Source organism: Porites lutea, chromosome 4, assembly GCF_958299795.1.
Source record: "Porites lutea chromosome 4, jaPorLute2.1, whole genome shotgun sequence".
NCBI lineage: Eukaryota > Metazoa > Cnidaria > Anthozoa > Scleractinia > Poritidae > Porites > Porites lutea.
Window position 1 is genome coordinate 35,154,223 of NC_133204.1, and position 26,745 is coordinate 35,180,967.

Sequence of the window (26,745 nt, forward strand, 5' to 3'; positions counted from 1 at the left end):
TCGAATTAGACGTAGTTAAACGGGTGTGAATTTTATTCTCTTCGCGCTTAAGACCGTGTCCCTGTCCTTGAAAAGAATGTTTGTTTTCTTGTGGCTACAGCTGCAATTACTGTCGTTATTTTCAAATACTGCGTGCACGGAACAGAGGTAGCACTAGTATAGATACCCGAAAAACTTACACAAAAATTACATGTCTTCTGGTCTTATTTTCATTAGTTAAAAGTTCAATCTCAGTAACAACTCAGGAGCTCTACTCAGAGATGAAGACTCGCCAGTACCCAAAGTTGGAGCCGGGGGGGGGGGGGGGGGCTGCTTGGGTTAATTTTTGCTGGGTATGTGCCGCTGGCCTCTTCTTAGAGTCCCTGCTCCATTATAGTTTACTGTGGCCAAATATAAACCCCGTCTTAGTCACTTTTGGGAAAATGTAATTTTCGCGATCCCAACTTAGTGACTTTCTGTTTATGCATCTACCTTATGAAGTTATTTCATCCTGAAATGAGTTGCACATTGGTTACATGAAGTAAAAATCTTTCCAATTTTTAAATCCCTACCTACCTGAATTTTCTGATCCCCCAAATCCCGAAAATGTGCGATCCTATTCTAGTAACTAATGAAATTGCAACCCCATCAGTCGTGAAAATGCGACCCCACCCAGCGGCACATCCCCACTAGCCTGTTACTAGGAAGTACCCCCCCCCCCCCCCCGGGAGTTGGAGGGAATCGTTTTGAAAAATAGATGAAAGTCATTTTTGCGGAAAAATGAATTCTTCATTTCAATTCCTGGATAATTCTTGAAGATTGATGATTAGTGAACTGGAGTTATCTTTGATAATTTGCTGCGCATCTCGAGCTTTTGTAGATCTGTTCAGTCTCCGGCAGTTAATACATCTGGGTTCCCAGCCGGGCCGAGTTCAGTCGGGATATTCCGTATAATAAAGAAAAGCGCGCATCAAATATGAGGCCGGATGAGGCTGGTTCCACCAGAAATTTCTGCTGCTGAAACGAGATGATTTAGCTGTAAAGAGACCTGAAACATCACAAGACTTACTCACATACATTCCAATTATACCTGGTTAAAGTTAGTACTGACATCACAAATGCGGTCCCCGTTTGCTTCCTTTGGTGCAAGTATTGTGGAGGATTGTTGGCGGAAAACCCGTTTCGAGAAGTTAGTGGAAATGATCTACTGTAGAAATGAAATTTTGTTCTGTGATCACCTGAAATAATTCACTTAATATAGTTTCGAATAGTTCCTTAGTGTTAAAAACTCCAGTGTAGTATTGTCAACTTTATCAGGATATGAAGTCGCTGTTATGCAGGGTTTTATTCAGTCATTGGGCATTATTGATTCCTTTGATAATTTCATTTAAAAGTGTTGTGAGCGAAGGGCTGACACATGCATACACTCACGGCCAAGGACTCGGTCCTTTCCTTTCGTTCACTTACTATAAATTACAGGAGCCACTTGGCTACCGACAGTGTTTAGGATTTCAAAGTGGTGGACAATTCCATAAAGTTTAGTCTCCAGCATTAAGCAAACAAAGGCAAACAAGGAGAAAACGGTCTACTAGACGTTATTTAGGGTTCTATTGACGCTAGTCCGAAATAAGATTGCACAGAAATTTTCTTAGAAATATCTCTTTTTCAGGAGCAATCAGTGTCTGCAGAGAGGGAGGTAGCGGCTTCACGATCAATCCACGAGGCCTGACCAATACCAATAGAACTAACACTTGCCAATATTCAGGTTCTTAAAATAACCAAGAACTTTATCCTGCAAAAGGTAAAGACCTTCGCGTGACTTGGATGACCACGTAAAATGGCGGTCCCGTGTCAAGAAGAAGACGTAAAAATATGTTGTCCTCAATTAGTACTTTCGCCCCAAATAGATCGACTCTCGAATGTAGTGCGCTTGTGAACCAGTAGTTACGAACTACAGATGAGTAGGGAAACCTAAACGAAGTTTAGAAACTGTTCCTTTTTTCAGAGGCTAAAAAAAGGAGTTGGGCAAGGAGATGTCAAAGGAAAGGAAAACTTATTGAAATGGGGCTAGAATCGCAAAGCCTTCAAATATTCTTTAAGTACGAAGTCGTAGGCTCGCTGATATCGGCGCGCGCGATTTTCTTGTTTACTTAAACACGCCAACTACGAGAATATTAGCGGCGAGACGTTCATGCTAAAACTACGCCGAAGAGAAACCTTTACTAGCAAGGTACCCTCTAAAAATAGCGTATCTGTCAGTTAAGATGTTGACTTCGAAAGTTCCCCAAGACCATATTGACACAACCAGATGGTACTGGACTTAGAACTAACCAGCACGCACCATTAGCATATTTAATAAATGTCCTCTAGCAAGCCAGTAAAGGTTTTTGCACCGAGAAACAAGAAAATTTGGAAACAATTAATTTGCACGTTTATATAATTGTTTATTCTTTCTTTTAATTTGAGACGATTGCTCACCCATCGTATTGTAACGTTCTCTTTTCACATATATTATAATAAATTCGTTTATCTTTTTTAACTTTACAAAATATCTCTGAGTATATTTATCTTATTTTTATATTAAATTCTATCAGCATATTGTACAAAACTTCATGAGGCTCATTATTTAGTCCAATGGCCACTTGAGTTGAAAAAAATATTTTTTCTCTGTAACATTTCTCAATATTTTGTTCAGTTATGTCGTTTGGGCACGTAAAAAGCTATGACTTAAGAGAAGTCGTGTCTCATTAAAGCTAAGATAACAAATTATCTAGAGTTATAAATTTTGGTAATTTTGTCAGAACAGTATTTAAGAACAGCAATGCTAGAATTTTGCTAAGAGTTGAGACTGATATTACTTCTCCACACCTCAGTAACCCTTCAAGTCCCAATATCCACATACAAATTCTCCAGCCTGTCTCCATACATTTCCTTAGAGAAGAAGTTGTTAGAATTTGATAACATATCAAAGCGTCCCCCCTTTAACGATCATTTAACCAATTCTTATAACCTTTTCTATAGATTTTGTATGGATATTGTAAGGAGAAAAATGACGTTGGTCACTATTGGGAGTTGAAGGTTTAAGTGGTTGAAAATGAGTAACATGGGTAATGAATCCAAGAAAAAAAAATTTCAGAAGAGAAGTCAAGAGCAGCGAAGAACGCGACTGATCGAAAGAATAATGGAAAATGAATAAATTTAACTCTAGAAATAACAATGATACGAAATGATAACGATGATTTTCAGCCCTGGCGACTGGGGATTCAAAGGGCCCGATGTGAAGGCTTTACAAATTTTCTGCGCATTTCTTCCTTGGAATGTAATCACTCGGACTCACTCTTATTATCTAGGGTGAAGTAACAAGCCCAGGAGAGTTCTGCTTCGCAGTCGTTAATTCTGATCCACACGGAAAAGAAGGAAAGCTAAAGAAACCGTAGGAAGAAGAGCTAGAGCTATTTGTGGGAGTGCTCAACAACAGTTCATTACTTGATGTTAGTTCATTTGAGTGAGTCTCAGATTCCCAGTTCAATAATTGTCCCATAAAATTGAAGTTAGGAGAGATGACAGATCGTCGTTTCTTCACATATTCATATGCTTCGTCAAGGCGGAGCCTGTATCGACGGATAAGGTACGCAAGACAGATGGTTGCTGATCGTGAAATACCAGCTTGACAGTGAACTAATACTCGGCCTTTGGAGTCCTTTACTGAATCTACAATGAAAAACAGTAGAAACAAAACGTTAGACAAGCAATCAAACACTGTAAACCAATTATACAACTATTAGGAGTCGGGAAAGAGAATACGTTAGACTTTCGTAAAACGTGATCTCGTTCACACCCACGAACTGTTTACAAAACATTTCCTAATTCGTCCAAGCTGCGGTTTACCAGTATTTACAGTAGAATATCTTACCGCCTTATAATTTTATCGTACCATCACAATTGAGTAACACTAAGCAATTAAAAGTATTTTAAGATATAATTGAAAGTGCGCCGTCCAGTTTGTTCTCGTCAGTATAAACTTTTTTTCTCGTAAAATAAATTAGTAACGAGTTAAACCAAGTTTTACATAGTTTTATTTTGGGTTTAAAGACAGGAAACTTTTTCTCACCGATGAATTCGGCTGCCTCTTCAAACCAACTGCCAATATCTGCATTATATGTGTCATCCACAGGGATTGATTTGTAGTAAAATGTTCCTTCAAAAAAGTTCGGGATGTTTCTTGATACATTCACGATAGATGTGATTCCGAGTCGTTGAAGTAGCTCTTTTTGCGAAGCGTGAATTTCACTTCCTATATACAAATGCGGTAGAATTTCAACCGGCTCGTTTTGCTTTACTGAAGAACTTGATCTTTTTTCACAGTCTTTGCATTCTGAATCATATCTGGGGCTATATGTCCTTTTTGAATCTTTACTTTTAAGTTTTAATCCAAGCGGGCTGGGGGTGGCCGGTACGGCAACATTTGGCTTGGCGAAGTAGCACATAGAAGGATACGATGTCGAAAATCTTTCAAAGCCTCCTGAAAAATGACAAGGGGATCAAAATTAAGTCAAACACTAAAAAAACACTTACGAAGAAATAACACTCAATAAAAAACTCATATTAAAGGAAGTCTATTTTTAGTGTAGCCAAAGGAAGACTTATTGCTATGAAATTCCCAAGCCAACATCGGCTTTTCGCGACCAAATTATTTCCGAGAGTCGCGAGGTACGTGTCTCTGTGAACCATGACTAACAAATGTGACGTAATGTCATTAAGTAAGTGCCAGATTTCGACAAAGCGGTTCAACTGTTTAACTGTTGTTCAAATCAGAAGGTAGAAAAGCCTTTATTAAAATTTTCCTGTGGTCAACTTTTAAAGTGTGAAAGTTAATAAATATAATAAATACATCTAAACAAGTATTGCGAAAGTTAACTCGTTAAATGAGTATCTTTGTTATTAAAAGGGTGCTTGAAAACAAAGCTGGTTTCGAGATAAATCACGTTTCTGCGTGTTAGTGGATTCGGGATAACCGGTTGTGGCAAGAAAAACAAAAGCTAAAAATGACCGTGAATAAAACGATCCGCACATCTGCAACGGAAACATTTGGTATTCAAGGATATCCGAGGGAAAAAAATCGCTGATTTGTTTTACTGAAGGAAACTGGGACGGATGATGACTACACGTGATCCTTTGTTTTGCTCTTAGAAAGTTCCCTCCATTTTTAAGACAAAGAAACTCATTCATTCATGAATACTAAATGAAAAGCACACATAATTAATATGTACTCATAATAACTACGTTTTAGCTTTGTTTTGTTGTATTTATCACAACATTCACTTCAGTCATTCAAGCGAAACTAGCCGATGGATATTCGGTGGCCTTTACCCCTTCGTCGACTTAGCTTGAAACTGAAACCACGAATATACGATCCGAAAATGGCGTGATTTAGAAATAACGATGATCTGATATGATAAAGAAGTAGTCACACAGGCAATAAACACGTGGCCATCTTAACAATAGATCGAAACTTAGTACTACACAACCAAGTAAGAAATCGATAATGAAGGAGAGAAACCTACCTTTGATGAAATATAGGTTCTTATCTATTCTTTCTCTTCTTAAAAGCATGAAAATAATCCTCATTGTGTTATCCTTTTCCAGTTCGTTCCAGTCTTGTGTTCTGTCCTCGTATAAAATCAAAGTTTCTGCCTCCGCGAGACGTCGTTTTGATTCAGGTGATGTTAGAAGGCAGTCTAGCGTCGATGAACCTCGATGGAGTCTTCGTTTCAAGATAGGTGGGCAGTGTACGTTTAGCGCGCCTCTGATGTGGGCAGAGTTGAATGACAGAAACGAGCGGCAGTCAATAACCGTGCACTTCTGAGTGAGAGAACTAGCCATGTTTATAACAGTGAGTGGGGCAACGGGCCAAATTAAATCGTTTTCATCCATTACCACCATACTCTTTGATATTCAGTAAGTATCAAGATCTTTCCTTGTTTGCTGAAACAAATCGGAGATGAACAATTATTTGATGACTCCTGCTACTAGTGCTGTGTGTGTGCTTTTGACCTGACTTCAGTCTTAACTGACGAGTAATTCAACAAGCCCGCGTTTATATTCTTTTATTCCCGCCCATTTCTCTCATGCGCTATTTTTGTCCGTGGTGACGTCACTAAACCAAGGCGTTTTGTCCTGTCGTGTCGAGAATCACGAGCTTTGCTGTCATCTCATTTCCTTTATACGTTGAAAATCAATACGCCGTTGACGGAAAAACAATACAGAAACAATTGAAAACATTCCGCTCATGACAGAAATGTTATCAACCGATCAAGTGACGTATATTTTGAATTTTAATGCTTTCAACGAGGGCAACAGAGCGCTGAGAAACAAACACTTTGCGCAATTTGTATTTGAAAAAACAGATAAAGGTTAATTCCAAGTGACGAAAGCATAACATTTTTTAAATATCCGTAACATCTAACAACTCTATGTTGCCATGCAAAATTGGGTCTATAAATTACTCCACTAGACCAGAAAAGAATGGTAGAAATTCTTCGTTCCTTTTTAGTTTTAGAAGTAGTTTGAATGAATGTGTTGGAATTCAGGGCATTGGTTAACTTTCAGTTAAACTTCTAGACCAGTTTTCAGTTGTCATTTTGTACTCACAAAGATCAGTTAAACTAACGCATTTCTCAGCTGACAGTGGCTCAAATTTTTTACTCTGCGGCGCTGCTCTTTTTATTAGCAAGTCAAAACGTGTTACTTGCATGACAACACAAGAAGCAATTTAATATCCCCGCTAAATGATCATTTCTTTTTTTAACAAGCAAACTGATTACAGTGATTACTCAATCCTCTGATTTACAACAGTCACCCACTAAAATAACGTGTTAGAAACTTGTTAGCCTGTGATGTAGGAACGCTGACAAACTCATTTTTAGCTTTTTTAGCTTTCAAAGTCGATCAAAGGCAATGTAAAATGGACAGTTTTTAAAAAATGCCGTTAACTGTAGTTGCCCATCCTCGTCTAATCTTCGACTGACCCCTTCTTTGGCGCCATCTGCGTGGCCAAATGGTTCTATAAGGAATAAACGCTTGCTTGGGAATGTACACCAGTTATTGGAGTTGATATTTTGTCTAACCGCAAAAGCCTCGCCTAGAAGCATTCCTGCTAATTGCTCCAGATGGTTACCTATCAAATCACCCAATTTGCAAAGGTTTAATGTCCACTTCTCCCAAAGAAAACAAGCCGAAACCAGTACAAAAATCCAGTTTTCAACCCATAAAGGCGACCATAAAGCCTAATATGCTTATGCAAGTTATCCGCTTCCCTTTCCCCATTATATAAACTCAACGAACAAAAGACGTTGGGTGTTTTCGGCCTGCGGGTACCCAACCGCCTAAAATAGAAGAATACAGGGCTGTAAACCGCAGTTTCAGAGGGAATTGTTTATGAAAAATCACCTTCAAAGCTTTATAGTGTAATAATTACGGTCGATCTTAAAGACTATTTTTGAATAAAAAATTAATTTTTACAGTCTTAGGTAGAAGAATAAGGCAATCACTCCAGGCGGTTCCATCATAGCAAAGTGGCAGACGGTTAATTGCGTGATTTTTACAGCCTGAGTTGACAAAGATTAAAAGTAAAACTATAATGCGATTTGTATTACCACAAGCACACCCCTCTTCCGTCAAAGCTTAAAATATTCTTGAACACCCCTCTTAATTTATCTATTCGGATGCTTGGTTCATTTTTGCGGCTGCTTCAGCATGTGTTTAATTTGTTGTCAGCTTAAGCTTAAGGAAATGTAACGGACAAAAACAAGCTACAATAGCATAGTTCGGAGGACCTTTTGTAGCCCGACCCTTTCCATGCTCTGTGAATGCCGGTTTTCCTTAATAAAAAGTTGGTCAAAACAAACAGGTGCAATAAAATGATATTTTTCCTGAGCGAGAAGGAAGAGGAGGAGGAGAAGGGGGGAGGTGCGATAGGGGTGGGCGTTTCCACTTGTTCACAGTTCGGTATATTTGCTGCAGGGAAACGTCTAGTTAACCAACATTGAGTCTTAAAACGTTCTCATCGTTTCCACCCCCAAAGAGGTGGGTATATTGTCGCAGGGAAACGTCTATTAACCTAAAATTGCTTGCTAAAACGTTCTCACCAACTTAGGACTTGTTTGATGTTTTATCAAAGAAAGAGAGTCGTCAAAGAAGAGTTAACGAGGGCGTTGTCACAGTTATTTTTCCAGTCAAGGAGCGGTTTTTTTTTGTACATGTATTATGGGATTTGACAGAAGAACCGCAGTGATGAACCACATGAATCAGATGAAAGGCATGTAATGACCAAGTTTGATAAGCGTCAGTTACCATTATAGAGATCTATAGATAGATAGATAGATAAATAGTTTATTTATAATCACATCGCAACCGAGAGCTTGAATTAGGCGATTATTTACAAATAATTATGATTGCTTAAAAATACTACCACTAATAAGTTAATCTATAAAGAAAAATAAGAGAAGTGAATAACAGAAACAATACATGAATACATCACAGTAAAATTGTGATTTGTTTAAAAAAATAAAATAAATTTTAAAAAAGCGATGTTTAACCAGGTAAAATAGACTAAATTTTCCTTGCAGTGTGAATTTAATAGGACAGACTGTGAGCAGACAGCGAAAAACTGCTTATCTAACCCCAAATTCCAACAAGGCTTAAATTTTACGCTGTGGCTATATACCCAGCAGCCGGAAAGGGTCTTTATAAAAAATTAAATGCCCAGTAGTCGGAGAACCTTCGAGAATTTCTTCAAAATCCCTTTTTCTTATCGTTTGAAAGCATTCTTTTTTTTTCATTTAGAGAATTACCAAGCGATCAGGAAAACAAGAATGGCTTGGCAGCTAAGTTGTTGTGGTTTCTTGGGCATAGAGTTAGCGTCGATGACGTTTCGACACTTAAATTTCGTACAGCCGGGAAGGGTATTAAAAACTCTGAGTGCCCTGCAGTCAGAAAATGTTCTAAAATTTCTGCAAAATTCCTCAGTTTTTCTAATCGTTTGAAAGTATTCTATATTCATTTAGAATAATCAAGAGATCAGGAAAACAGAACTGGCTATGCAGCTGAGCGGCCATGTTTTGCTGATCGCTTGGTAATTCTAATTGAAGATAGAACAGGGGCACCCAACGAGAACGTAGTTCAAAACCACTTAAACATAGCATATATTGTTAAACGTATTTTAGTATTTAAACGGTAAATATAGGCATATTTTTATCCCCTAGCAATTTTTCATGTGTTCTGATTTCCTAGCTAAAAGTTTAGTGATCCGAAAATTATAGGGATCAAAACTTACCTTTTCGAAAATTTCAGGCACGAAAAAGGCTCCAGAAAATTTTAGGTGACCTTTTAAGGGTAAAAATCCGTTAAAAATGGGCAATTATACCATTTTTTAGATGGTCGAAAATCCTAGGAGAGGCAGGCAAGTAAGAAATTTTACAACAAATGTTCCGAAAATTCTAGATCGCAAATCGTCTTCCGAACAGATATTTTCCGAAAATTGTCGTTGGGTGCCCCTGATAGAATACTTTCGATTCACACGAGTAGAAAAAAGGGATTCTCTTCTCTAGTTGCAGAAATTCTAGAAAATTTTCTCACTGCAGACATTTAGTTTTTTTAGACCCCGCTTCCCGGCTGCCTGGCATATAGCCGACTAATAAGCGTTCCGAGTTAACCGTACCTAAAAACAGAAATTTGGTAATAAGTTGTTTAGGTGAGCCATTTCTAGTTATTACCGTCCTATAAATAACGTGCTATTAATTAGAGCCAACGTAGTAGAAACGAATTTTCATCCATCTCCCATGCATGGTTTCTCTTGAAGAACAAAAATATTTGTTTCTATTGGTACAGTGACTAGTAATCACCATATTTAGCGACTAAGCGGATTTCAATCAGATCAGTATTCGTTATTACCCACTTTTTAAGCTCTTTCTCAACTGTGCTTAATGATTCTTATAGAAAGAAACTTTTGTTTTAATTTCACGAATCTTCGAATTCTAAGCTGAGCAGATTTTGAAAAGTAGCTGTGCAACTATTTCTTAACATTCTTGGTGAGCCGGATGTTTCAGCATATATTGTCAGTTTACGTTGTACTGGGAGGAAGCCGGGGGAGTTGTGAAATTGCGAGCATAGTTCCAGGTGATATCAGAGTTCCCACGGAAGCGCCGGTAGCATTCCACGGAGTGTAAACTGACGTTAACTTTTAACCCGCAAGTCAGCAAAACATCTTTGTTCATTTCTATCAACGGACAAACAATTCTAAAATTATTCGCCATGTTCCACATTATTGAGGCCGATTTGTACTCAGTTTGCATCTGAGTGCAATGTCAGTTGCGCGATGTATGGTCGAACAGGACAACTGGCCAGCAACTGACTGTTGGTGACCACCTTAAAGTTGACAAACCCTGTTAAATTTGTGTTTTTGTTTTTGTTTTCATTTTATATTGCTTTGAAGTGATTAAAAAGGCCAATACTTGTCTAGCTTTTAAATAAGACGTTTCATAGGTAGATAACAGTATTCTGCATGTCCACTGCACGAGAACTTCCGATTTCGTCCAATAAGCCGATACAGCAAAACTCTCCTTAACTCTACTAAAAGGGATTCCAGTTCTCCGACCACTCTCCCCTGTTCTATCTCCAGTCCTTTACTCCTATCTTACTCTTAAAGACGGACAGTTCACTAATATGAACTTTACCCCACCCGAGCGGGGGGCGACTTTAGGGTCGGTTCTCAGTGTCAATGTTTCAGAAACGCGTAGTTTGGTAATGGACTACAGTTACGCTTTCATGCAAAATTTTACTGTTAAATCTATCTTTACTTATTTCTAAATGTTTTCCCATGTGAACCCGTGATTTGTTTAGGCTAAAAACATTGGCCTGTTCTTAGTGAAATTGTGGCCCTCAGCTATACCATCCCGAGTTTTCCACGAGCCTCACGCGCGTGATTTACTCGAAGTCATGCAGTACACATTAGGCTGATTTAGCAACAGAACGGGAACGTCAGTTGAAAACGGCGAGCGCAAATCAAACAACTGGCTTGACTAATGGCAGAGCGGCAAATTGGGCACCGGAAGTCGTGTTTAGTCCTTTCCGCGCGCTTTCCCGTCGTCAACTGACGTTCCTGTCCTGTTGCTAAATCAGCCTAATAATTGAGTACATTGGAACCTCAATGTGACGAAGGGTAGCCTGCGTGGCAGGCGTTCAAAAGGGAAGGGGAAGGGAATTGAGGGCGCGAGATCGCCGCGAAACCTTGCGCGCTCTCGCGCGCCCAAATTCCCCCTTCCCCTTTTAACGCCTGCCAGGCAGGCTAGACGAAGGGCTAAACAGGGCTAAAGAACTTGGAAAATGTGTCCCTAAAAATAAGATTTCGTTTTATTTCGTATCCAGGTTTTTTTCTATAAATTGCTATAACAAGGGCGAAGAATATTGTTCGTTATACTTGAGATTTCGGTATAAAAAAATTCGTCACATCGAAGTTCCCCAGTGTATTCACCAGTCACAGGGTGCCCACACAGTTTGTTTGTGTAACCGATTGCATTGCAGTTCATGGGAAATGTACTGGATTTACCATTTGCGTCATCTGACAGACCTAACTTCATATGTTGCGGTATATCGTTAAATATGTGCATAGATCAATGCTAACTAAACGTTGTGTTGGCTTACATACCGTAAATTGTGGTCCTTTTGCATCAGCAGTGGTATTTTAAGCCATCTTGAAGGATTTTGAGTTCGCTGTTTACTGTTCCTCTTAATAGAAAGACAAGGGTGGTGGAATCATTTTTTTGACCGGCTCCAGCGCCGGAGCGATTTTACCCCAGAAAATCGCTCCGCTTTCAAAACTTGCAGCAGAAAGGCCGAAAGATTCAGTGTTCCTCTCGCACCCGCCGATCGAAAATCCATCCAAAAGGCCCGGAGCTAGCCCTCGAGGAAAATTAAAATCCCACATTTTTCGAAAGGTCAAAATGGGTAGATTTACATGTGCCAGCCAGAATTGAAACCGTCCTGTTGATTGCCTCTTATCAAGCGGCTTAAATCAGCATTTGGATAAGGATATCCAATCAAAAAGACGGTTTTCTGGCTAGCACTTGTAAATCTCGCTATGCATTTCAAGAACTTTGTCGTAATTGGTAATTAATAAGCTGTCGTCATTTGTGACATCACTACGTCGTCTATTTCGTAATAAGCAAAGCTGTCGTAATTTGCAGTCGTGATCTCTAGTCAGAGGATGTGTCACGCCATTCAAAATAGATCAAAATAAAAATCAAAACCGTTCAATACATAAAGTCCAGAATCTGGGAAATGATAGGAGGTACATATACAAAGACCCTCGCCAAGATTCAGGTCAGAGGAATATTTCATATACGAGATATCCGAAGAAATGTTTTACCCTAAATTATAGAGATTTGTATGGAGGCGCCGTGCTGGCGCTCACCTGGATAAGCTCCAACATGGCGGGCGGAAACCAACAGAAACATCTGTTACCGAGTTTTGCTACAAAAGCGTGAATTTATTCTTCGAGAAACTCATAAACATTAAAGTAATACTTTTTCTAATACATGAACTGTTTAGATAGCAAAATTTCCTTAAATAAGTCATTTTTTTAACCTACATGACTGCTCTCTTGGCCGTCATGTAAATAGAGTACTAAAATGATGACGTCATAAAAATGAAATTTCTGAAATTATGGGATTTGTCAGGATATTCTGAAAGAACAATGTGCGAGAGGCCCCTACTTGCCAAAAATGAGCATTTCGGGGCAAACTGTCTCTGAGATCGTAGCCCAGTTATGCTTGGAAAACTCCATACAAACCCTTCTAAATTTTTATTTGGGTCGACCCAAAAAAAACCAAGTAGGCCTCTTGGACATTGTCCTTTCAGAATATCCTGACAAATCCCATAATTTCAGAAAATTCATTTTTATGACGTCACACTTTAGTACTCTATGCCGCGTCGCACAAAAGCTTAGAAATCCAAGCGTACTCCATCACAAAATAAAGAAGCCTTTGAAGCGAAAATTTGTATGATAATTAATTTTCAGCTGCTCTAATGCATCGTGAAAGTAAAATCTCGATAGGAGCGATAGTTTTTATTTTGAATTTTAGTGACGTCGTGTGCTAGGCCAACTCTTTAAGGTAGTCATAGACTCAGTTTGTGCGGTTTGTGAGATTTTGTAGTGCTGTGTTAGAAGTACGTAGAATAATTTCAAGCAAAAAATGTCCCAATGCACGGCTGAAGTTACGGAATTTTACCGTATTTAACGATGTGCCGCTACAGATGCAGCAAACAGTAAATTCAGTACATTTACTATAAAATTACAATATAATCGGTTACACAAACAGACTGTGTGGGCCCCTTGTGTTATGATGGGTAAACTATATTAAACCACCTGATTAAACACGTCCCAAGGGAAACATTAAACTTTGTTTCCCGAGAATCTCAGTGTTTCTCAAAAACATTGAGATCAAACTGAACTGTTTCCCGAGAGACTAGTCTTGAAGTGATTCGTTATAAAGCCGAAAATCTTATAGGTGGAAATTCGTTAAACCTCGCTTTAATGTTGCCTAATCCCTAGACCTTATTATTCCGCGCAGCCAAAGCGTCACGTGGTTCAAGCGAAAATGTGAGGCCAAGACAAAAATCCTCAAAAGGGAGACAAATCATGCGCGGCTTTGGTTTACAGGACCAGTGTTAAGCATTTCAAGGTTAAAAATACACCGTTGAAAGACACAGATGGGAAGGGAAAGTTTAAAAGAATACTTAGTTTTCTTTTGGTGGACAAAAGAAGCGGCTTTTCTTTACAAAATTTTCATTCGAGGAATTCGAAATTCACGAAATTTTCATCCCAGCCGATCGGAGCGCTTGGCCTGCTTTGAAACGCAACCAAGCAGCGAAGTTTTTGAAGAATTTTCAGGTACATTTTGTACTCTATATTTAAGAACATTACGTTTTTAAATAGAATTTTATGTATTTGTAAATATTTCATCTTCGATGGGCGTATTATACATTTTGAGATCGGCTTGAGCGCCCTGGTTTGAGATTTGTGTTGAATAATTTTTGCCATGTGTTGAGCCGATTTTAATTCCTTGAACGGCTCCACGAGCCAAGTTTGTATTACGCTAACCTGCATACCAAGCGTTTCCGTTTGGTTTTGGAGCAATGAAAGACCGAGGAACGGGATTCTCGGTTTTGGCCGCGCGAGAAATGAAACGAAGAGCCAAAAAATGAAAGAGGGGGGAGGAGGAGAGCGCCTTCCTTCCTTTATTCCCCACCCTCTCCCCGCTCTTTTACTTGCGCCATTTTTCGCGCGGTCCTGGACTCTCGTTCCTCGGTCTTTGCTCCCAAACCGCACGGAAACGCTTACTACGCAGGCTTGAGCGCGCGCACTATTGAAACCATACAATAAAAGAGCATGTAACAGACGCTGCAGTTATGGGCAGAAAACGGTCTGAGATGATCGAAGTGGCGAATTTAGTTTATCTGGTCTGAGCAGGGGCTCCTAATCTGAGAGAAATTATGGGGTTCCAAGCTAGTTGTAAATGTATAACGTAGCGCCCCACCCACATTTTTAGTCTCTTCTAACCCTAGCTTGCTCAGCAGGCAATTGGAAGTAATGGGCGCAAGAAAGAACAGGACACGAGAAGAAGATACGTGATGGGAGGTCGGCCCGCGCGCCCCGTTCGTTCTCTCGTATTACTACCAAACGCCTGCTAGGCAAGCCATGATCGGTAACCCCGCTTCACCAGCCCCACTGGGGTATCAACAAGGAAGCAGTGATAAGGTGCTTTATGAAGCTATAAAGGTGACATCTCATCTATATATTGCCTAGTTTTCTCAATTTGGGAGAGTCGCGAGAAGTCACGCAAGAGCTGCACGCAAAAGGAGATGCGAGTGCGAGGGGCGAGAAAAGAAAGGAGAGCTAGCTCTCCTATTCCTCCTCCCCTCGGGGCTTCACCGCTCCACACGCGTTCTCACGCAGCTCGCTTTACTCGCCATTAGCGCCAGTAACAGTTCGACTACGGTCCCTCATTTTCCTCCCAGGGATAATAGAGCTAGCAAAATACGCAATCGCTCGTAAAATCAATTTTCAAGCGATATCGCTTATTTCGTTCGGTCACTTATGAGCCAGGAGCCGATTACGAATCGGTTCCTGTAATGGATTTCCACTGGCGCGTAATTTTTACGTTCGAACGCTCGAAAATTTTACGCGCGTTAATGAAATAGAGGCATAAAAGGCCGACCTAAACGTGATGGCTGAGCGAGATTTAACTCAAGTTAACGTTTACGCGCGACCTTCCATGCATCGCCTTTATTTTATTTACTCGCATTAAATCTACGTGCGCACGCACGCGGCAGTGGAAACCACCTTATCCCTCTGACGAAACTGAAGACTACTCGTGGTCAAAATGTTCACCTGATGGAAAAACGGAGGTAATGAAAAATAAAGCCTATGTATTGCCAAGGCACCACTTAGCTAAAAAATACTATAATAGTTTAATTTAGAAAATAAACTTCTTCCGATGATAGAATATTCCCGCGTTTCCAGCGATGTTATTTACTACGCATTCAGTCATACTTTCATTCATTGATTTCGTAACACGTGGTTTAAGCATGTATCAAGGATGAGTGTTGATTCATCACTTGTACAACATAAAACCTATTTTCTCTTATGCTCTAGGTAATTATGAACGTTCTGCGCCTCGTAAAATGATCGTAGGTAAAATTGTGCCTTGTATTTTCCCATCACATTAAGAAACTCGAGAGTAGCCTATTCACTTGCACGAAAACTAAAAAACTAGTAAAATCGCGCGATTTTCCGTTCTTCACCTTAACAATAAAAATTAATAAGTTTTAGACAGTTCAGTTTCAAGTACTTTGCCTCAAACCTTATCCAGAATCTACATGAAAAGCAAAAGAAAGCTTACCTTACTCCTTTCATTACTCGCGATTCACTTCTTGCTGTTCTTTGTTTATTACGATCGGAAGAGCACATGGTCGCAGTTGTACTACGAAACTTACCGGAAGTGATTTTAGCTACTGCTACCCGTTCAAAACGAATGAAAGATCACAGGTCGTGTCGCGAGATCGCTCACGTTACTGATACATTATTCAGATTTTTCTCACCTCAAGGAGTTTCACGAGGCAAAATTAAAACAACACAAAACGTCACGTTACCTTTTTTCTTCGAAATGGAAAGACATTTCTCTTAATTTCTTCCTCATCGACTCCCTGAGTGCCAGTAAGTTAAGATCTCTTTAATGACTTAATATGGGATTTTAAATGAATTTAATCAACAAATGCTTTAGCTGGTACCCGCTGTATATGACACACTGTAAAGATCATTTGGCGTAAGAATTTATAACCAGCAGACTAAATGTGAAAACTTGAATCATATAACGAAGGTAGAGAGAAATATTCCGCCTTTAGGAAATATCTTAGCTATTTCTTGTTACCTTTGATCGCAAATTCATTATCTAACAGAATTACGGCATAATAGTATATGCCAGCTGTTTAATTTTCAAATGTTGTCTGGCAAACCTGTTTCAGCGCTCGCCGCTTGCAACCCATAAAAAAGGGGGGAAACTGGGGAAAGAAAGCTGAGAACGCTCTCCCCAGTCTCTAAGTTTTTCAGGCCTTCCTCAGGCCCTGAGGAAGGCTGATTTTGTTAGCCGAAATATTGACGTATAATAAATCAGCCCTTTGTCGTAGTGCCAGCCTTGCATTCAGTTTTGTGTCATGGGTGCTAGCAACTAAGTAATGAAACTAAGGCTTGAAAAATCACTGCAAGAACCGTGAACGATCAATTTAGATCAACGTTGGATCAAACAGGATCGTGAGCAGTCGATCTACTAGTACTGTAAAATAATAAACGGAAGTTACATGGTATGACGTGGTAAGGTGTGGCTGCTAAGAAAAATTAACCGAAAAAAAAAAGCAAAGATTACACAATGATTATATACGTGAACAAATCCATAAGGGGCCCCTTTCCCGATTTTTTACTGAGGGGAGGGGGCGTCTGTACACAGGCTACCCAATATAAGGCCCTCTAAGAAGAAATAAAATTCCAAAAATCTATTGTTATTTTGGGGTGTCCTTTTGGAGGTACGTCGTTGGTTATTGCAAGGCTTTCTACAATCAATAAGGGACAAAAGTATCGAGACACTTCTATAAAATGGTCCCTTTTTGCATAGTGGCATTGATCCCGTTCCTATCGTTTTCGATTCCTTTTCTGTTTTACACTGGAACAAAGCTGTTTCGCATTCGAGTTTGCTAATGTTAACTTAGAGTTAGTTTGTTCGTTCTTTTAATTTCGTTTTTGTTTGCCTTTTCTTTTAATGCGAGTCCTTTAAAAATGAAGGAAGAATACTCAAACATTGATAATGTAATTTTTATTTTCTTATTTTAATGCAAATGATTGCTACCAGAGCAAAAAACATTTTGAGAACTTTCATTAAAAAATATATGCAAAATACATCATGCTAATATCTCTTTAGTCAAACCTGATTTTTTAAAGAGGCTGGTTTTTGGGGGGGTTTTTGTTTTTGTTGTTGTTTTTGTTGATCTCTCTTTTTGTCGTGAATTTGACATTGTTAAATTACAAAAATAGGTTGAAACCCATGGTCAAAAATGTTCACGGAGAACGCGGATCGAGAATTTTCACCACGTGTTTCTGGTCTATATAATGCATATGTAGTACAAACTGTACCAGATTGATTATGAGTAAAACATTTATCATTGATACCGAGCCTTCGTTAAAGTGCTAATTTAACCAATCACAACCGAGGAAGGCAGTCCTACCAACCATTCAAATTCAAAGAACGTTGTCAGGTTATTGTAGTTGGCGCTTTTGGAACTACCTGGCACAGCTATTTGGTTTAATTTCTGATTAGTTTAAATCCTTTCACCTCCTTTAGCAAGGTAATGTAGTTGACCACTCACAGTCCAGCAAGGAATTTCTATCATTCGATAAGAAGAAGATAATTTTGGCTGGCGCCTAATTAGGTCTAATTAGCCTGCTAGCAAGCTCTCCGGGTTTTCGCCCCACCCCCAGAGTGCCCCGGGGAGCTTGCTAGCAGGATAGCGCCGGTGAATGCAAAAACATATCGCAACTGGTTTTGTTCTTATTTCCGATTAGTCCAAATACTATAAAGACCATAAGATGTGGCTGGAAACTATTTTTTTTTTCAGTTTTGGCGATAGCTCTAAAAGAACTAGAAAGATATAATGTACAATTTCAAGACCGAGGAAATCACGAGGACCCTTTTCTTATCCTAACTAACGCCTCTATATCGTTCAGATCTTGTTCCCGAACGTGCTCATATGTCGTCTCTAAAGTTTTTCCTCTTTGCTCATTGGCTTTGATGAAAGCGTTCGCCTCGTCTGCAAAAAACAAAGAAAAAAAAAGACAGATGAACACTGCTTAATTAAATAGCTTCTATCAAAAGACCTTTTTTAACGGACCTTGCAGTGAGGATATTTGATCTAAAGTGTTGATGGTTATACGGATCTTCCAAATGTCACGGGTTTGTTTCTTTCTCTACTGTCAGGCTCCGTCCACGCTATTAAATACCGTAAAATTCCGAAAATAAGCCCCTCCATGTATAAGCCCCTCCAAATACAAGCCTCTCGGGGGGCTTGTACATGGAAATTGCCCTCAAATACAAAGTAAAACGAGGCAAAAACGGTAAATTTCCTTGCAACTATAAGGCTAGCCCAGTCGACTTTGAAACGCGAATTTCCCTCCGTAGATAGGCCCCTCCGAATATAGGCCCCTCCAAAAATAAGCCCCTAAAAAGGTCCTTTGAAAAGTATAAGCCCTGGGGCTCATTTTCGGAATTTTACGGCATGTTTTCGTTAGAACGTATACATTTCGATCACGATGCGTTCGCTATTCAACTCGTTTTGCAGCAATGTTGCGTAAAATTTTTTCATCGCCCGTTTTACTATAGCTTAAAAGGTTGGGTACTCCCCTGAAAGCTTTTTTACTGAGTCAGTCATAAACTCTCTGTGAGAAATGGAGGTTTTCGAATACGGTGACATCATAGAGCGCGTAAGGGACGCTATCGTATTTCCATCGTTTAAGCGTTTTCATGTGGACGGGCGAATATGATTCGAATACCGCTAAGTGTGGACGGAGATAAAACGGAAAAAAAATCTGTTTTCAGAATATGTACCCAAATGCGTATGGACGGGGCCTGAATGTGAGTAGAGAAACGACTTTGAACTTTGGTCTTTGGTGTAAGGACGGAAACTAACAAGGATAATAAAGATTGGATCAGTTGAAAACAAAAATCGAATTCTGCCATAAACAGTGCACTTAGGTAAGCTGGGTGTTGCATGTTACCGTAATCCATGAAATACAGGAAACTAAAACGTATGAGATGCATTACTTTATTATTTCATAACGAATCTTATCAACTTGTGATGAAACACAGTTTTTTTTTTTATTTTGGAACAGGTGCAGAAACGGGTTTCTTTGTTTTAACAGCATACACTGCAAATATTACAAATATCTCTGATAAACTGGGTGAATCGCATAATTTGGCCACATAACTCAGTTTTAAGCAAGTTGTCGGTGAAACATACTCCATAATAACTTCCTGACAAACATGACGGCCAACAATTATTATTTACTTACTTGATTGTCGACCTTTGAAAAGGATGTCATTTAGTGAGAACTCGTTCAAAGGTGTTGGGGTTGTTGTCTTTTTCGCTGTCGTAGCTTTCTTTGTTGGTGCAGCGGGCTTTGTTGTGGGTCTTGCAGTTTCTTTTAACCGGACGGTTGACATTTTTACTTTGGACGACACCGTCAACTGATTCTTAGTCGCTTCCCTCGAAGATGACTTGTTTTCTTTTTTTCCCGCGGCTGTCTGAGTTGGCGCGGGACATTGCAGCAAACAGCTTAAAACTAACAGAGGTAAGGCCAGATGAGCCGAGATCCACAACATTGAACTACGATATAAAAAGACCAGAAAAAAATCAGTTAAGTAAACACTTAAAGAGTTCTAATCTCGAGAAAGTTGATTAATTTTTCTTGAGGGAAAAAAATGTCTTCTTGCATAACAATCAAGCAGTACCAAAGAATGGTAATACTTGAAACCTTCTTCAGTCTGTCATTTAAAACATCAAAAGTGAGCTCCATCTATTTTGAAGGCACTATAAAAGTGGAATGAACTGTCACTCTCGAAATATTGTACCAGGTTGTTGCGTCATAACTGTATGTACATAACCGCATTCACTAACCCAACCAACCAATCACAGCTAATGTATTATGTATACATATAATGAGAAATGTGGCTAGAAAGCAGATGTCCTCTGTCTTTTACCTTACGTCTGTGATATCGCAAAAAGTGTTGAAATAAAGTAGTGCTCACATTTCTTTTACACGTAAATTGAAAAGGAGCGTAGCCAAATTCAGTTACTGGGAACCAAGCAGTTGGACGGCCAAGCCAAAAAAACATAATTCACTTCTTCCCGGTATTTGAGTAGGACTTGAGCGTTATTAAAAATTCAAATGGCGAATAAAAACAAATAGTTGAGTATCTTAATTTCTCTCGAAGGCATTTTGATACCTTTTTGGGCCGGATATTAAAAAAGATATATATGAAGCGTTGTGTTTATGACTAAAACGTTCGGTACAGTTTTAGGCTGGGCTCTTTAAACGGACTAACAATTAAATCTGATAAACTGAACATTGACATTCAAACTGATTTGCAGGTCTGAATAGGGTCTGAGTATTCAGCACCAGTTCGGGTCAACCGTGTGTATTATAACGACAATCGTAAAATTGGGTTTGCCGTCGAGAACAAAAACAGAATAGGAAACTATTTCCCTGTCAAAACTGAACAATTGAAAAAATAAGGAGAAACAATGAAAACTCAGCGAAACTGAAACGATTAACTTGATTTTCGGTATTGGTTTATAATTAGACACTATATCAATGACGGTAGATTAAAGTTGCAGTTCCATCTTAGTTTTGCCGTTGAAAGAAATGAGACGACTTTAAATGGAGCTTTTTCATCTTTAGGTTAAACTCCTGCTACTCAAAAAATATCTCGGAAAGGAAAATTGAGATGAAAAAATATTCGGGCTGAAGGGTTCTTACGCTTTTTCGCAAGGCGTTGCACCGCTGTCAGTAGATACCTTCAAGTGTCCTTATCACCTTAAAGATTCAATCCTTGTACTAAACTATGCCGAAAATATTTGGCATGAATCTTGAACTAAGGAAAAGCTCAGCCATGGAGACATTAACCAGACTTAGCGACAGTCATTGATAATATCATTCACAAAGCTTATCATGTATAGTAATAGAATCCTTAACATACTTGTGTCCACACGACTGCCCCTTCTTTCCGCGCCGGCCAAACTAACAGTCTTCGGCAACTGGCAACATCGAGTAATTCTTAAAGGCGACGGCTTTAAGAAGACGTTCGGAATTAAATTTAACAACGTAATGAGTAAATCTTATGCATGCATGCTGTTCACGTGAACCTTTAACAAACTTTTTCTTTTCAAAAGTAAACAGTGAGCGAACTAAGCAAACAACAGAGGCTTTGGCTTTCAAATAACTAACATTTATTCATTGCCCCTAGAAACGATACGAAAAAGAAGTGAATCAAGACAAAAATAGCAATTAGTTATTTTTGTAACCTATTTCAAACCCCTGTTTAAAAAAAGCTTAGAAGACGTTCGACGTAAATAGGTAATTTATACACGTTCACGTTCCTTGAAATAATGGGGAGCATTTGTGAAAAGGTGTTCAAGACAGCTTTCAAGTCAAATGGCTGCTAAAATTCTTAAGCATGAGCGAGCTGAAAAAATTTCATTTTTAAAACCTCATAATAAAAAATTAGAAGCCTCTTCTTTTAACAACATTACAGTGAAACCCGGCTGTATTAAGCAGACACCGTATTAAGCGTACACCCTCTATTAAGCGGACAGTAGCCGAATTTCCCAAATTTATTTCCCTTATTTACTTTAAACGAAACCTTTATTAAGCGGACACCTCTATTAAGAGGACGAGGACACCTAAAAAGTACCTGAAATGCATGGTCATTTCCAGGAGGCTTGGTAAAACCACATAAAGTAAATAAACTCCTGCAGATGGGATTATCATACTGTCCTATTTATTTCAACACCGTTTGCAACATGAAAAACACAAATAACCTTACACAAATAAAGCTTTTACAAGAAAAATCGGTTTCACGATACACACTCAGTGATCTTTGTAATGTTTTAGCCTCGCGGGTAAATAATTCGTGAGCTCGTTGTTTTTCCAGTTTTTTTAGAGTAAGAACCTTTCAGAATTCGGCAAAATCCTTAGGTCCATTTTTTTGAAGGTATGAAAAGACTTCAAAGTTTCAAAAGAGCGTTTTCGGATTAACTTTAGCAGTATTTTTTGCTCGATGGGATGCTGACAATTACAGTTTATAACATAGCCAAGAAAATTCACTTTCGTGAACGGATCCACAATCCGCGTAGTTCCTAAAATAACTTTTTTTAAATTAAGATATCCCGGCCAACGCCCTTAGACTCCCTCTCTGTCCTGTTATGGCTCTTGCCTTATATCATTAGGTCTTCCAGTGCAACGTGCTTTTCATCACATGTAAATTAAGCACTGTCGAAATAATATATTGTCATTACTGTAACTCGTCTATAGGAAAAGGAAGGCAGATAATTTGTCGGTAAACAGTTAAAAAGGTTTTGAACAGCTAGTGGCCAACAAAGGGCCATGCACCTGCAAACTGCGTCCAATCTAAGTCATAATTTATCACATAGCAATATTTTCATTACTGCAAATAGTGTTGTCCATTAACAACCACACCGGGATATAACTGTGAGAACTAATACGTCTCATCTATAGATGGTTTATGGGTCGCGGATAGGATAATATTCTATTGAAAAGTCAAAAAGTGTCAAATGTTTTTAGGAAACAGACGTTTCAGGTATATAACCCTTCTTCAGTATCAAGAAAACCGTTATTAGTAGGGTTAGCAGCAGTTGTCATGGACATAAAATGAGGCGCGCGCGCGTGTAAATAATAGCAAGCGCAGCTGAAATTGATATTTAGTCCTTTAGGTTTGAACGGTTCCTAGCTGCAAGAAAACCCTCAATTCACGCTGCTTCGGTTTGATATCGGTTCCACAGCATAGAGCCATCCCCACACCACACACCTGGAATCGGAAATACTGTGGCCCGTGGAGTTGAAATATTGCGCCACAGGAAGCTCAGGAGTGTTGTTGCGCATGCGTATACGTCGCACACGTTCGCCAAAACGACTCCTGAGGTTTCGTTCAGTATTACCAATGTAAAGAACTGGGCATCGGCGCCAGGGTATGCAGTAAACAAGGTTCCCTGATTGGCTAGAATGTAAAAGTTCTGTAGTAGCCTGAGTATCAGGCCTTCCTAAGGGGCTGGGGGAGAGGAGATTTTAGATGGGGGAGGGCGGAGGGGAGAAGAGAAAGGAAGGCCTGACACAAAACCATTCAGGAAATCGTGTGACACATCCAAAATCTGGATGTGGCAGTGATTGGATAACACACAATACTCCCTGACGGCACCGACCGCAAGTAAATACGAGCAGAGCCATCGACAAGGAGAAGCCATTGAAATTTGTCATCGATGTTTTGATATCATGTGGTACTTTTATGGACAGAGACGTAGAGAGGAATTTAAAAAGGCTCTAGAGGGCGCTCTCAAGTTCTAATAAAAATAAAGCCGCAAGAATTGTGTTTTCAAAGCCTCGTAGTTAAAAGGAAAGATGTTCTCGGAGTATGGAAAAGCCTCATATACTAGCTTCTGCCGAAACTATGTCCGAGTATTGGTTTCAAAAGACCAGAACCAAAAAGGCGATATCAGTACTTCTAAATTCTGATTTACAACATCCTGCCGTTAAAAGGGTATTGTTAATGTAAACAAGACGCGTAAAGTCGTTTCTGTGGGATGCGTTGGTCTATGGAAGCATAATGGCGTTCTATCTGAATTTGGAAAAATTAGGGAAACCGGAAAGAGGTATCATGTTATGAGCATCGATGAGTAGGTTACCTGTATGGGTTGGTTTAATGTGCTCATGACTGAATTTATAGTAGCCTGCGTGGCAGGGTACTATTTCTCCCCAATCCACATCCCCTTTTTGCTTCCTCCCTATCCAGCCGCCCCTTTCGACACCTGCTACGCAAGCTAAATTTATAGTTGTCAGTGGTTGCAAGGATGGAGTTGATCTTGTTTTGATCTATCGCTATGTAGTTATTTTCGTAGCACGATTTGGATAAGAAAAAGAGCTTATTTTGCATCAAAACAAGTTTTACCCCTTTAACTTAAATTGGAATTTTAACGGAAACAAGTAATGGAGAACCTGTGCAGGAACTATATGTATAAAGATACGTCATATCTCGGTAGTAAGTTGCCACAGATAACTTTTTCAAAGAGAAATAAACATTCTAGTTTTAGGTTAATGGAACAAAACAAAACAAAACATCCGCTTGCTTTATCCAGGGTTGAACCCAGGGTTACAAAGTTCGATAAAGTTCCAATGTTTTAATCCAAGATGAAAGTTTAATATTCCAAGATGCTCTTGATACGGTTAAAAATTAATTGCAATGTGTTTCCAAGGTCTCAAAGTTAACATAGTTCCAATGATTATCCCTGATGCCAAGGTATAATAAGTTTACTAAGGTCCTGATCCGTGTCCCATCCAGAAGTCCAATCCATGCCGAAAGCGAGTCGTCGATCGACGAGGACAATATTTTTGCGATTTCACCGCCAATCGTCAAGGGTACGAGTTGAAATTTACGCGATTTAACCTCCCGTCGTCAAGTTTTTTTCGATAAGAAAAGAAAAAAACCGAACTCTAGCTGTGCTCGGCAAAAACTGGCGAACTCCTAATAGAAAAATCTATCGGAAATCACGGCCCGCAACCAGACGCTACTAAAACCTTATGAAAATGCTAGACCTAAACAAAAAAGAATCATGAAGGGAAGAAATAATTTGGCTTAGGCGGCCTTTCGTTACTTGCCAGTATCCCGAAGGATTTCGCTCGTTAACAAGCCATCCTAAACCACGAGTGGGAAAACTCAAGGGCGACAAATTTGGCAAGGCACGTTCTGATTTAAACGTTCTTCAGAGGAAGCAAATCGATTAAAAATCGATACAGATTTTGTACAGTCTGATTGGTCGGCTTGGAGGAAGAAATAATCGATAAAGATTTTACGATTTTACGGTACAACCAACCGGATTTTTAGCGTGGGAGTGCCACAGGCATCCCACGGAATAAAATTAGAGCGAGGTAGCCATGTACTGAGAATAGCCGACAGGACCAAAGGCTTTAGCCTGACTTTGCTTGTGGCAGTTACGATAGCGTACGTGATTGGAATTCGTTCGCTTCCTCGTCCAATTTTTTTTTCACTTTTGAAATGTCTTAACCTCAAGCGGGCGCCATCATATTTCGCCAACGGGATCGACCTTTGCTATAGGCTCTACCTTCTTTCTTAACTGAACTAGTAACAGCTTTCACGAGCTCTCTGTGAAGTAGGCATGGGTGTTTCACCATCGCACCTTCCTATTTATTCTTGCAGCTCCTTTCAACCACCCAAGAATACGAGGGATAACCAACAAAACTTCTTTGTTGAAGAATAAAAAAAGATATTTTCCCTTGGACGAATCTCGGCCTGATCTACATCAGCTTTTTAGCTGCTAGACTCTCTGTTGTATGTAAACAAAAGCAATTTACAATTTTCCGGTCACACGCAGACTGGGTCACACGTTTATTTACAAGCAGAGCGTTAGCGATCTTACAATAGCACAATTCTTAAAACATGTTATAACTCCTCAAAAACGGCAGGTTCTCCATTACAAGTATTCGACAACTCCTCATTAGAGGTTTTAGAAAAAAGCGAAATTGTAGCAACACAAGCACCGGAGCACTGCCAGACCATAAGGTGAGATTTATTTTAGGCGAGCTTTTTGACACTTGAAGATGACAACCCAATGACCGGAAGTGATTTTGATTGGATGGTATTGAATCATGCTCTGTGGGGGTGGAAGGCTCCAGTAAAAACATCTGTGTCAGGCGTTTCTCTCCTTCAGCTGTCTCCCTTCTTCGCTTCCATCTTTTCCTCTTTTCTCCCAGAAACGCCTGATACTCAGGCTAGTTCTGTAATAGCAATTCTTTGACTTTGGTGCTAAACGGGTGGCATGCGAGATCAAGACGCACCCTATGAACGGTTGCGAAACTCTTTTCGGATGGGTGCAGCACGTCATAACGGTTAATAGTTGCATTGTTGATATGAGTTAGGCTTGTGGGTTTTCTGGTCATTGTTAAGAAAAAAAATGCCCCAACATTATCGAGAGAAAGAATTGTAGCCAACAAATACTGAAGGTAGTAACAATTAAAGGCGGCAGTCAAAGACTGAAAAACACACCTTGTTTTAGAACTTCCTATTTTAAGTTCGATCGAGAAGTAAATGATATAAAAACGGCACATTTTATGCATACGTGGTAACATGCATTTATAGTTTTGCCTTCAATTCCTGTTTCAGCCTGGGCTTAATGTCTTAAAGGAAGCTACGCCCCCTTCTCGATTTAACTGCTCAGTAGTGTAGTTTATGATCGTATATGCGTATTTTCAAATTGGCACTTAAGCACATTTCCATGCCAGTTATGGGCCTATCTACATTAGCAGACAAATTAGGCTTTTCCATTGAAACATCTAAAACAAACATTTTTGGGTGATAT

General features: G+C 39.4%; 3 protein-coding genes across 3 annotated transcripts in view; 1 reads left to right on the forward strand and 2 right to left on the reverse strand.

Annotated features, from left to right (window-relative positions):
- Positions 1-26,745, forward strand: part of LOC140934582 (uncharacterized) — a 466,993-nt gene that overhangs the window by 246,151 nt on the left and 194,097 nt on the right. The gene's annotated exons all lie outside the window — the stretch shown is intronic.
- Positions 2,411-6,064, reverse strand: LOC140933403 (dual specificity protein phosphatase 1-B-like). Its single transcript, XM_073382955.1, has 3 exons — positions 5,544-6,064; positions 4,091-4,501; positions 2,411-3,690 (listed from the first exon to the last, which is right to left on the reverse strand). Exons 1-3 carry the CDS (start codon positions 5,920-5,922, stop codon positions 3,326-3,328), a joined length of 1,155 nt encoding a protein of 384 aa, XP_073239056.1. The 5' UTR covers positions 5,923-6,064; the 3' UTR covers positions 2,411-3,325.
- LOC140933409 (uncharacterized) lies at positions 17,546-20,188 on the reverse strand. Its single transcript, XM_073382962.1, has 3 exons — positions 20,091-20,188; positions 19,652-19,965; positions 17,546-18,393 (listed from the first exon to the last, which is right to left on the reverse strand). Exons 1-3 carry the CDS (start codon positions 20,153-20,155, stop codon positions 18,263-18,265), a joined length of 510 nt encoding a protein of 169 aa, XP_073239063.1. The 5' UTR covers positions 20,156-20,188; the 3' UTR covers positions 17,546-18,262.